At 46.4% G+C, this 12,008-nt stretch overlaps 1 protein-coding gene across 1 annotated transcript; it reads left to right on the forward strand.

The window, feature by feature from the left end:
• Positions 1-3,671: 3,671 nt before the first annotated feature.
• LOC124678101 (calmodulin-like) lies at positions 3,672-4,262 on the forward strand. The gene has a single exon (XM_047214030.1). The coding sequence runs from the start codon at positions 3,740-3,742 to the stop codon at positions 4,013-4,015; it is 276 nt and encodes a 91-aa protein (XP_047069986.1). The 5' UTR covers positions 3,672-3,739; the 3' UTR covers positions 4,016-4,262.
• The last annotated feature ends 7,746 nt before the right edge of the window (positions 4,263-12,008 follow it).

Consider the following 12,008-nt stretch of genomic DNA (forward strand, 5'->3'; position numbering starts at 1 on the left):
TATAGCAAGCCTAGTATCTCTAGAGATAGCGATAACAATAAGATAGACTACGAGTCGTTCTTCTGGAGCTTTATTTGAAGTTTTACCTCACTGTAAAGTAGGAGGCTGTGTTGATCTTATGTAAACAGTTCGTGTGTACTTCTATAGACATACCTTGGACTCGCATATGTTTCTGTTGTACCACTCTGAGGGATGTAATATGAGTGGAACGGTGTTTCACTTGTGTTATGTCAACAACTTGTGTACTACACCATGTAGTGGTACGCTGGGTCACCACAGATATTTACGCTTCTCGCAATCCCCTTGCCAGAAGAATCTTGATCGGAAATAATCCAACCGTTTTAAGACTCCTCTGGGAAGTTGAAGAAAGATATCATATAGAGTACCATATTACTCAGTACCACATTTATGAGAACTAATATTCCTCCCAAGGACATCAATTTACCTTTCCAACTACTTAATCTAATCTCAAGCCTTTCCTCAACCAATTTCCACTCAGCATTGGTAAGTCTCCGATAGTGAATTGGAATTCCCAAGTACCTAATTGGAAATTGGCCTTGGCCACAGCCGAAAAGTTCAGCATATTCTGCAGCATGATCTTGGGCCTCACCAAAACTAAACAATTCACTTTTATGGAAATTTATTTTCAGACCCGACAAAAGCTCAAATGCAGAAAGAATTACCTTTAGGTTCCGAGCCTTGTCTATGTCATGATCCATAAAAAGTATTGTATCGTCGTCATATTGAAGAATGGATAACCCTCCATCAACCAGATGAGAAATAACCCCTTAAATTTGGCCCTCAGACTTTGCACATTCAATCAAGACAACAAGCATATCAGCCACTATATTAAATAGCACTGGCGATAATGGATCTCCCTGTCTTAGTACTTTCTTAGTCTGGAAGTATTTGCCCACATCATCATTGACTTTAATGGCAACACTTCCACCCGAGATAAAACTATTGATTAACGCACGCCACTCATCAGAGAAGCCTTTCATTCTAAGAGTTTGTTGCAAAAAAGACCACTTAACCTTATCATAGGTCTTCTAAAAGTCAATCTTTAAAATGACGCCATTCAACTTCTTTCTATGCAATTCAAGAACAGTTTCATGGAGGACTACAACCCCATCCAGAATATTCCGTCCTTGCATAAAAGCAGTTTGAGAAGGTCTAATCACATGATCAGCCACCGAATTTAATCGGATCGTGGCAACCTTAGTGAATATTTTAAAGTTCACATTAAGAAGAAAAATAGGACGTTGTTGTTGAATCCTTTCTGCTTCATTAACCTTGGGCAATAAAATAATCTCACCAAAGTTGAGCCTAAAAACCTCCAATTGGTCAGCATGCAGATCCGCAAAAAGAGCTAGTAGGTCAACCTTGATGATATCCCAGAAATATTGATAAAATTTAGCTGGGAAACCATAAGGGCCAGGGGCTTTATTATGCTCCATTTGGAAGACAGCTTTTCTTACTTCCTCCCCAGAATAAGGCGAAATGAGAAAATTATTCTCTGCTTGCGAGACTTGGGGGATATCCTCTGTTCTTGTCTCATCTAGCGAGAAATTGCTTTCCTCTGGAGCACCAAAAAGCCCTTTGTAATAACTTGTAATAAACGATTTTAGCTGCTTATGACCCTCGATCGTGCCCTCGTCCTGAACAAGTGTATGAATAAGTTTCTTCCTGTACCTGCCATTGGCAACGCAATGGAAGTACCTTGTATTCGAATCTCCTTCAAGAATAAATTGGACCTTAGACCGTTGGTACCATTTCAGCTCCTCCTCCCGCAGCAGTTTTGCTATTTCCGCATTTGATTGGCTTTTTTGCTCAATCTCTTGTGCGGAAATCGGTCTAACTTCTGCTTTAGCTTCAAGGTCATCTATAATAGATGAAAGTTGCTGCTTTTTCTTTTTTAAGAATACCAGTTGTATGTCGTGCCCATCCGCAGAGGTGTTTGTGTATCGCACACATTTTGTTATTCCACCTCTGTATTGGAGACATACCCACAACCGGTCTTTTCCATACCTTTTTAACCATGGTTTGAAAACCTTCTCGATTCAACCAACCGAGTTCAAATTTGAAACGGCGTTTAGTCGGAGGCCTAGGTAAACCAGTGGATAATAAGATTGGAGCATGATCCGAGAACCCAACAATACGTTCTAGCGCGCGTACCGTCACCATTGGAAATTTTAATTCCCAGTCGGTATCCATTAGTACGCGATCTAGTCTTTCACATGTTGGCTCTGGAAGATTGTTAGCCCAAGTAAAATGTCTGCCAGTCATTGAAACCTCCCTCAAGTCCAAGCTGTCAATGACCGCATTGGACATGAAAGGCCAATGATTGTCAAAGCTGCCCCTATTCTTCTCGCATGGAAATCTCAGCAAATTAAAATCCCCCCAATGAGAATTGGATGAGGGTTTTCCTTTGCTAGATTCATCAACTCACGAAGAAAGGCGGCCTTATGAGCTTCCTGAGCAGCACCATACACGGCTACAAGACTCCATATGAAATTTTCAGCTCTATTACGGATGTGGAATTTGATATGATATTCCCCAACCGAATGTGCTAACACTTCCATAGAGTCTGTTTTGACACCAAGTAAGATACCTCCGGAACGCCCACGGGGTGGACAGGATAACCAAGTAAAGTCTATACCACCGGATATACGGTTCAGAAGACTTTGCGAGAAATCCCGTCGCCTCATCTCAGAAATAGCCAAACAATCCAAACTATGATCCCTAATGCAATCGGCAAAATGTAAGTGTTTAGCCAAGTCATCAAGACCTCTGCTATTCGCAAACATGCCATTCATTGGAAAATAATTGGATATTTGGGAATTTTTTTGAACGGATAACATTGACCAGATCCTCGAACATGAAATCCACCATCGTTGCATGTTTTCTCAGAAGGTATTGCTCACCAAGTGCCCACTCAACCTACAATCACAGTAGTACACTATGGTTCAGGCCCGAACATCAGACATGTGATTGAACTGGACTAACAAAAGTTTGCTTAATAAATGGAAGGATATGCAGCCAGGCATGGTTAATCCTAGGACACTTGAAGTTGGTGACTCAATTTCCTTGTGCCAGAACTCTAGCATAAGTAACAAAAGCATGTCAGAACCAAATCAAATAAGCAGGGTTTGGCAGGTTTGCGTGGAAATAATAGTGAGAGAAAGAACTTTGAACATTCCTCAGTAGCTATGGTAGAATCTCCTTTTTTGGACTGGTCGATCAATGGAGAACCTCCTTCACGCAGGACCTACCACAGTGCCACTTCCCCCACTTGAAACTTATGCCATGGGCATCTTGCTGGTTGCCGCAAGCATAGGAATATAATCCAAGGAAATCCCTGCAAAGAGCTACACGGATACAATACCTACGAGTAAACTAAGGCAAATGCATGAAGCCATTCTCCCTCAACCCGTCAGGCAATAAGTTATTAGAATCGAACTATGTGATCACACTTTCTTAGTAGCCTTGTGTGTAAAGGAAGATGCCATGCTCGAGCTAGCCTGAAAGTTAGGTCGCCTTCCACCAAGAAACGAGATAACATTCAGATTCAGATCATCACCCCTCCCTCGCAGCCTGCAGATAGAAACGAATAAAGCTGCGAGATGCACGCGTGCGTGAATCGTGACCAGTATAAAAGGAGGCACAGCCTCGAGAGGCTTCAGACCATCCACCTTAGCCAGCACAGCCGTCTCTGCAACTGTAAGGTTTAGCTATATCCATGGCGATCAGGGGAATCCAATCGGCGCGCGGGATGTCTGTGGAGGAGTTCAAGGAGTGGCTGAAGCAGTTCGACGTCGACGGCGATGGCCGGATCAGCCGGGGCGAGCTCCGGGAGGCCATCCGGCGCCGCGGCGGGTGGTTCACCACCCTCAAGGCAGGCCGCGCCGTCCGCCACGCCGACAGGGACAACAGCGGATACGTAGATGACGCAGAGATCGAGAACCTCGTTGCCTTCGCGCAGAAAGACCTTGGGATGAAGATCTCCGCCTGGTAGCTGCCTAGGCTAAGCTCCACGTGTGGAGTTTTTATCAGCTCTGCTTAATATTAATGATCGAAGACCATTACATCACCCCCTCTACTATATATTGCTTTGTGCGGTAGCTTCGACTTGACATGCGAACTTCTCCTGAATAATATGTGGAAATTCAGGAGAACTAACTAAGGTTTGCATCTTTACTAAAGCGTCTATGCATGTATGGCTATGCTGGGGTTTAATCTTCGTAAAGATGAAACTGACTGGGAGTGATGTTTTGGCACATGGGAGCATATGCTCCCTTTATTTTGAAATACATGTTAGACACATTTTAAAATGTCAAAAAAATTGAAACAAAAATTTCACACGTACATCTTCATGTGCTACGCGCTTACAAAGTCGTTTCATTAAAAATCAACACGTCATGTGACGTGTGTAAAAAAGACAAAATTCGGTGCTGAAACAAAGACTTGTCACAAGATAAATTTTCTCTTTTTCGCTTAGACTACAAAAAATATCATTTTTTCGTGAAACTTGACGAATACACATATATTATGAAGATGTACATGTAAATATTTTTTCCAAATTTTTTTAACACTTAGAAATATGTTTTTATGGTAGAGGGATCATACGCACCCGGGAGCCGAATTGAGTTTCTGAAACTGAATTGGCAATACCAAACTGTTGAACATATTAGATGTCATCAATCCGCTTCTCATTCTCATTATATTATGAGAAGTAATAGATAGTGTGATTCTGGCAGTAGACACGACTCATCCTCAGAACAAATTAAGACGCGGATTTGGCAGTAAAGGACAAGCTAGTTAGTACGTCAGTTCAGGTTCAGATCGAAGAGTGCAAGTGATAGACTCATAGTCTTTAAATTGGCGGGAATATTACATTTGATTTCAGCTTGTATGATTCATTTTGTTATGTTGTCTATCTCCCCCTTCTGATAGTCTGCTTGGTTTGTAATAAACATTACTCCCCCTGCCCATGAGGGCTCGTTCGGCAGGCGTGTGTTTGAGAGTTTAAACCGAAGTGTTTTGGATGGTTGAGGTGTTTTCACCGAAGACCGGGATACGCGGGGCGTAACCGGCCAGCCAATTCAATTAGCTGCTGATCCACCGTGGATCTACCCTAATCGGTTGTTTGCCATCCTACCCGACGAGTATTTCAGCATACGGTAGGGGATTGATAGGCTAGACTTGTCCAAGACCAGGCTGTCGAACGATGGATGGAGTGTTTTAGTGTGAAACATAGAGTTGGTCTTGAAAATTACACCATAGAACTCTTTAAGCCCAGCCTGCCGAATGAGGCCTAAAAGACAAATCTAAGACATCTTTTTGGAACATTCGAGCTCCACGCTAGAAATTTCCATCTAGGAAGAGATGACCGTTGGGCGCTCTGACGCCCGCGTGGGCGACTACGCCGGCGATCCCGGCCTACCGGCCACCGATGGATCTCCGACACCGTCTGCTTCGACAGGGAAGCTCCCGGCCACCGATGGATCTCCATCGTCGTCTGTTTCGACGGGGAAGCTCCCGCTCGGTCGCTTCTGGGCCTTGTCCGCTGAAGACCCAAGCTCAAGTTCGGAGGAGGAAGAGGGACAGGGCTGCACGGCGCGGGCGTTCAACTACATGTGTCGTGTCGATCTCCTTCGCCGGATAACACCAGGGACCTGATCGAAACCTCGTCTGGTCTAGCCCGGCGAGCGGAGAAACGTCGAGAGCGGTAGAATCGACAATGCATCGCAGCTCGAGAGTTCGCGTCCTCAACAGACAAGGTACGTTCACCCGTGCCTCGATCTTCCCCGCCGGCCGGCGGATTGTCTCCGACTAGACTTCCTGTTCTCGAACCGACTATGTTCCCCCTCGCTGCCAATGATATCGCGAGGTGGACGGTGGTTCGGCGATGGCTCCAGTCGTCTGCTTCGTCGGATGTTCATTGTTCCGATCCGCATTTTCAGCGGATTTCAAAAAAAGAGCTACTGGGCTTTGTTGCAAATTGCAAGAATTTTTTGGCTAGGGCTCCAGGCCGGCCTACGTCGTTCAATGCGTTCCATCATGAGTCTCTCCGTGCCAAGGCCCAACCAGCCCGATCGAACCCACAGACAGTTCTGTACCAGGCTGACAACGCTACTAGGCGTGTTTCAGGTCGGAAATTATGGTATTCGGGGGCTCAGGAGATTTTGGTTGTTCCTGGCGGCGGTGATCGAGCGGGACGTAGCGGCAGTGCTCACTGGGAGATGAACAACGACGGAGGTGGTTTTGGTCCGGGCCATGGAGGTGGACCAGGATGGGGGCGTGGTGACCGCGGTGATCGCGGCGGACACCACGGCCTCGGTGGTGACCGTGGCGGGCATCGTGGTACTGGCTGTGGCGCCAGCTTCAATGGTTATGGAGGGTCGGAGTTTCAATGGACCCTCAGGTTTCAACTCGGGTCGCGGTGGCGGCTTCAGCTCTGGCCGGCCAGGGTCCTTCGTGGTTGGAGAGGCTAGTGGCACGGTGGGAGATGACTGTGACCATGGGAAGCACTCCAATGCGGATTTCGGCGTAGAGTTTGGGCAGTTCAACAGAGGTATGAATTCCAACAACCATCACCGCAATGGGGTTAATCAGCAATATCGACCTAGAAACTATGGGAACAGCACTTTCAATGCCAACAATAGTTATGGGTACAATGGTGGTCGTTCTAATTTTAATCAGCAACGAAATAATGGTGGAGGCAATAGTGATGCAGGGGTTCATAGTGGCACAAGTTTGGCAGGTATTAGCTCTGATTTGCTTAAAGAAGCATTGCAAGGAGTGGTAGGGGCTTTGGCTGCAGCAGCATAGAAAGGAGGGGTTGAAGGGTTGCCAGCTTCGGTTCTAGGTGATGTCGTATCGGCGGCAACACAACCTGTCAATCCGGGGGTGCAACAGTCTCAGATTCGCACCAGGTTTTGCCAATGCAATTGGATGTTGGGTCAGTGCCAAAACAGGATGTTCCAAATCTGACTAAGAAGGCCAAAAAGGCAGAGAAGAATCCATGTTTTGGGTGCAACCAACCTAGGCATCAAATTGATACTTGTACCGCGCCAGTTTGTGACATATGTAAATCACCTAATCATATTTCTTCTGCATGTCCTCTTCTGCAAGCTCCTAAACCATATGTCACTATGTATGGGTATGCGTTCGAACATCTGATGTTCTTTGAGGTTCCCACTGGAGGTGCATAAAACCAAAGGTTGACAATGTGAAGCTTGTGAAGGTGACTGCTGATGGTGACCCTATGTCTATTCCAGAGATTGCAGAATGTTTGAGGAGAATCGTACCTGTGGAGAATTTCCAATGGGAGATCTATAACTTTCAAAATAACGTGTTTGGGTCAAATTCCCAAATAAATCCGATGCTCAGAGGATGAAGGCTTTCCGCACTTACCCAGTTCCAGATAGATCCTCTGATCTTGTTTTTAAGGATTGGTCGGCCTTAGAGGACCCTTTGTATATGTTGCCTGAGGTTTGGTTGAGAGTTAGAGGGATACCAGCCGATGTGAGGACTGATTTCTTGTCTTTGTGGGCATTGGACACTCTCTTTGGCAAGACAAAGGAAGTGAACATGGTACACACCAGAAAGAACAAGGAGTTGAGGTTGCGGATTGGTTGTTTAGACCAAACTCTTATCCCAGAGACAACAGATGTTTTCATCCGAAGGGTTCTTTTAACTAAGTTTTGAGGTAGAACAAGTAACAATGACTCAACTTGGTATTGATGATATGGATAACAATGGTGACGACAATGGTGGAGGGGACAATAATGGATCCAATGGCGATAATGTAGATGGTGCAAATGACATGGAAATTGAAAGGACGATGAACAATGATCAGCAAGGCAATGCTAATGGTCAGAAGGGCACGGTGAAGAAGGTCAACAATGCTAAGAGTGTTGTTGCCCACCAAGTTCAACATAATGTTGAGGCTCCAATTTTGTTTGGTTCTCTTAATACAGCTTTGTTGAAAAAAGGTATTCATTCTATTAATTTAGTATCTGATCATAGCATGGAACATTGTCCATCCTCTAATTTTATTTCAGATGAAAACTGTAATTTTTTGATACAAATTCCATATTGTATGTTCATCTAGAAAAACACAGAAGTCTAACCTTTCAATGCTGATGCTGCATCGGGATCATGGAAGATCCTGTCGGCTGCAGGCTTGGGATCGACGCTGGCAGGGGCGGCAGGTCTGGAGCTGCCATTGGCCAGCCACGCCACAGCTGGCGCGATGCCATTGGGCACAGCGGCCACGTATGGCGAGCTATCACCTCGTGAGCAGCGTCCGCGGGCCACCCTGTCGCCTGGCGCCCACTTGCCGCTGTCGGCCGCTGCGGCAGCTGCAGCTGGTGCGGGGGACAGGCGGCCAGCTGGCGTACGCGGGATGGCTGCTGCGCCTCCCGGCACTGATCCCAAGCCGGCCCCGTCAGCTGCCGGCCAGGCTGCAGCTTGCAGAGCTCCAGGTGGTGCGCGTGTAGTGGACGCAGCGCACGCTGGCGGTCATGCCATGATGACCCCCTGGCTCCTCCTGTCTCTCCTGTTCGGTCGCAAATGCTGACGACGGTGGGGCGCGGCACGGTGACTGACGGCCAGCCGGTGGTGGTGCAGTCCGGATCAAATATGGCTACTACCCCAGGATCGTTTGCGAACTATTTTCCTGTGAGGAAAAAAACAGGTATTAGCATTGTTGTTGGTATAGAAAATTCTCCGTCGCCAACTGTGGTAACGCGACAATTTTGAGGTACTCCAACGGCTACTACAGCACACCTTGAAGGTACAACAAAGAAGACTCCAGTGGTGAATGAAGTGGTGGCTTTTGGAGGTATTGCAGCTCCTTCATCGTCTGTTCGGGCGAGCGACAAGATTCGTGCACAACCAAATGCAGATGCTACTCAGATGGAAAGGGCCATGCAAAATGTTAACCTCAGACACAACTTTACTTCTCCAGGTAATGGAAAATCTAAACATTCAATTGCTTCTTTGTCTGACGAGGATATAACTATATAACTATATATATTATATTAAACCTCAACGAGTTCATGATTTCTCAGATTTTTGGTTTTGCTTTCCGCCTATGTCATTTGCTTACACGTGTTTTACTATGCTTTGTTATCAATTCGTGTGCAGTTATAGGGGTATCTTGCAGTTTCTATCAGTTTTAACTGAGACTGGTATTTCTTCTTCTGTTTTAGATTTGGGTGTGCGTAGCAATTTTGTTTCCCTGTGTCTCTGTCGCGTGGTGAGTCTAACATGCAGTAAAGCGGTGCGGTGGTGCGGCGTGGGCTGTCTGTCGGTTTTTTTTTGTCTCTTGCTTCTTGGCTCAGCGAGTGTACATGAATTGGCTATTTGGCTAATCTAGGCACGTGTGCTTGGTCAATCGTAGCACACCTAACGTGGCAACCAGAAAACACACATTATAAGACTGCTCATAGTGGGAGTAACTTAGCTAGTAACATCACACAACCCAAGACATTTTGGTGACATGGCATGGCAATGAATGAAGAAAGAGAGTGAGGTGGTAACTAGCTATGTTATCGTAACATTACACACCCCAAGACAAGTTGAGTCTACACCATAGTAAATGATACAATGCTGTCATGTTAGAGCAATTCCAATGGTGTAGCCAGCTGTTGGCTATAAGCCAAGTGCTATATCATCTGTAGCCAACTTAGAGCCAACATATACAATAGTGAGCTATAAAAATGTAGTACTTTATCAATTCATGACCCACATTTCACTCTCACAAAGTTCCTAGGAGCACGTGCTAGAGCTAGCTCTTGTATAAGAGCCCACTCTTGTTCTCTCTCCTCATCTCTCTCCTCCAACTAAGCAATAATATACTATTTTAATCCTTATAGTCAGCTGACTAGGACTTATTGTACTTGCTCTTACTAGTCTAAGTTACTCCCCACTATGACTAGCCTAATGAACGAGGACCCACATCATCACGTATTCCCCTCCATTACCGCTTGCCATTTCGCCTCTTTCCTCGCCTCCTCTCAATTGCCGATCCCGCTTCCTCACCTGAGGCGTCCTACTCTCCACCGGCCATGGTGACGAGAGGAGCTGGACCACGGAGGCAAGCTGGCCGCAGGCGTCGGCGCCCCGCGCGCCGCCGGTCATGGGGGCGAGGAGCTGGAACAAAACGGCAAGACGGAGAGGCATCACGGCAGCCTGGAGTCCTCCGGGGCTTCTCTCCCTGTCGACGTCCCGAGCCGATGCGTTTACTGGCGCGATGTGGGGGCGTCGTAGAAGGTGATGGCGATGGAGCATGAGGCGTGGCCGAAGAACATCGTGGCCCGTGATGGCAGCGAGCGTCGGGAGCGGCACGAGCGGAACGAGCGGTGGGCGACGCGGATGGAGGATGGAGGGCGCCGGGTTTGGCCGCATACCGCTCAACTACTACGCGCTTCTCCAGGCGCTAGGAGGGCAGCGCTTGGCCTCGGGCGCGACGGCTTCAAGGTTTGTGCTGCAGATGGGGCTTCAATTTGTGTTCTACGCGGTGGTGTGGTCGGCGCCGGCGGGTGCAATCGCCGGGCAAAGCGGCGCTAAACTGCCACGGCGGGTGGAATCAACATCGTGGTGAGCTGCGGGCGGCCTTGGCACTGCTCCGGACAGAGGTCGCCGCTGTCGGGCACCGCAGAGACTGGTTTCGGCAGGAGGTGTCGCACCTGGTGCCAACGCTTCTCCGTATTGGCGTCGGTGTTCTCGCGGGAGGTCCCTATGGTCGTCACGGCATTGGCTCTTTGACGGCGGATTCGTGGACCTCCGGGTCATCGGCCACCCTCCTCATCCGTCAATGGCCACTGTCAGTGTTTACCGTGCTCATTCGGTTGGTATATCTTTTATTGGAGCTGGTCACACGATGTCTGTGAAATTGGTATTTAGCCTTGGAGTCTTCCTCTCTTTCTTAGACATATGGATGCACAATATTGATCTCCTTTTCTGTTTTACTCAGCCGAGCGGCAAGGCCAAGCTGCAGTTGATGAAAACAGCGGTGCTAGCATGAGGATCACATGTTCGTCTGTCTCTTATTTCTATCTCTTTTAGTAGATCTTCCTCAGTCCTGATACCTTTTGATGATTAGTGTTTCCTTGGTTTGTGCTTACAGATTGCGATGGTGAATAATTACTAGAGTTTCTTTTTATTCACTTGACCTGATGTAGATGTACATAGCAGTGAAGGGCACTGCTACAGAGAGATCATTTGTAAAATTCTGGCCAAGTGTTTATTTTCTTCTTTTCAGAGACAGTTTTTCGTGTGTGGGTTTGATCATTCAGTAAGATCAAGCAACATAATGCTACAACTATTTGATTTCTTACAGTTTCCAGGTTGTAGTCACACCCATTTGGGTTCTTGCTGTGTTAAGCTTCTGGTTCATCTTTTTCTAGAATCTCTTTTGTTTTGCAGTTAGACAAGATAAATATGAATATCAAAAGGGTTATTGGATATCGGCAATGGTGCAATAAATTGTGGAATGCCATTCGATTGCAATGGGCAGGCTTGGTGATCATTACAGTCCACTAGCAATTATCGTTGTGTCTTCAGTGCCTCCAATCTGCAAATAGATACTATCAGTATTTAATAAGGCTATTGGTAAGACTCTGACCTTATTAGAAGCATGCAAGTTCTTTGATGGAACATCTGCTATGTACGTACTCATGGTAGAGCTCTTTTTTTTTGTCATGAATAAAATGACAACGCACTGATTTATTTACTGTAGTGGTCAGGTGCACGGTTGAAATGTTGTTCAATGTGTGCTTATTATGAAAATATATACAAGCGCCTTTTTAATGCACCTAATGCATGGTGATCTGGAAAGGTCATTTTGGTTGTTCTGGACCGGACTACCATTTTTTTCATCACCACTCAATGCTTGGATGGGTCGGTAATAGGTTTACATTTGTAGATTACCACTGAATTAGTAAATTTGGCTGATGCTTGTGGTGATTTCAGCATAATAAGATATCAGATTCCTGTTT

The sequence above is a fragment of the Lolium rigidum genome, chromosome 7, assembly GCF_022539505.1.
Source record: "Lolium rigidum isolate FL_2022 chromosome 7, APGP_CSIRO_Lrig_0.1, whole genome shotgun sequence".
Lineage (NCBI taxonomy): Eukaryota > Viridiplantae > Streptophyta > Magnoliopsida > Poales > Poaceae > Lolium > Lolium rigidum.

Coding starts and splice junctions, on each gene's coding strand:
- LOC124678101 (XM_047214030.1), top strand. CDS start 3,740: ATGGCGATCAGGGGAATCCAATCGGCGCGCGGGATGTCTGTGGAGGAG.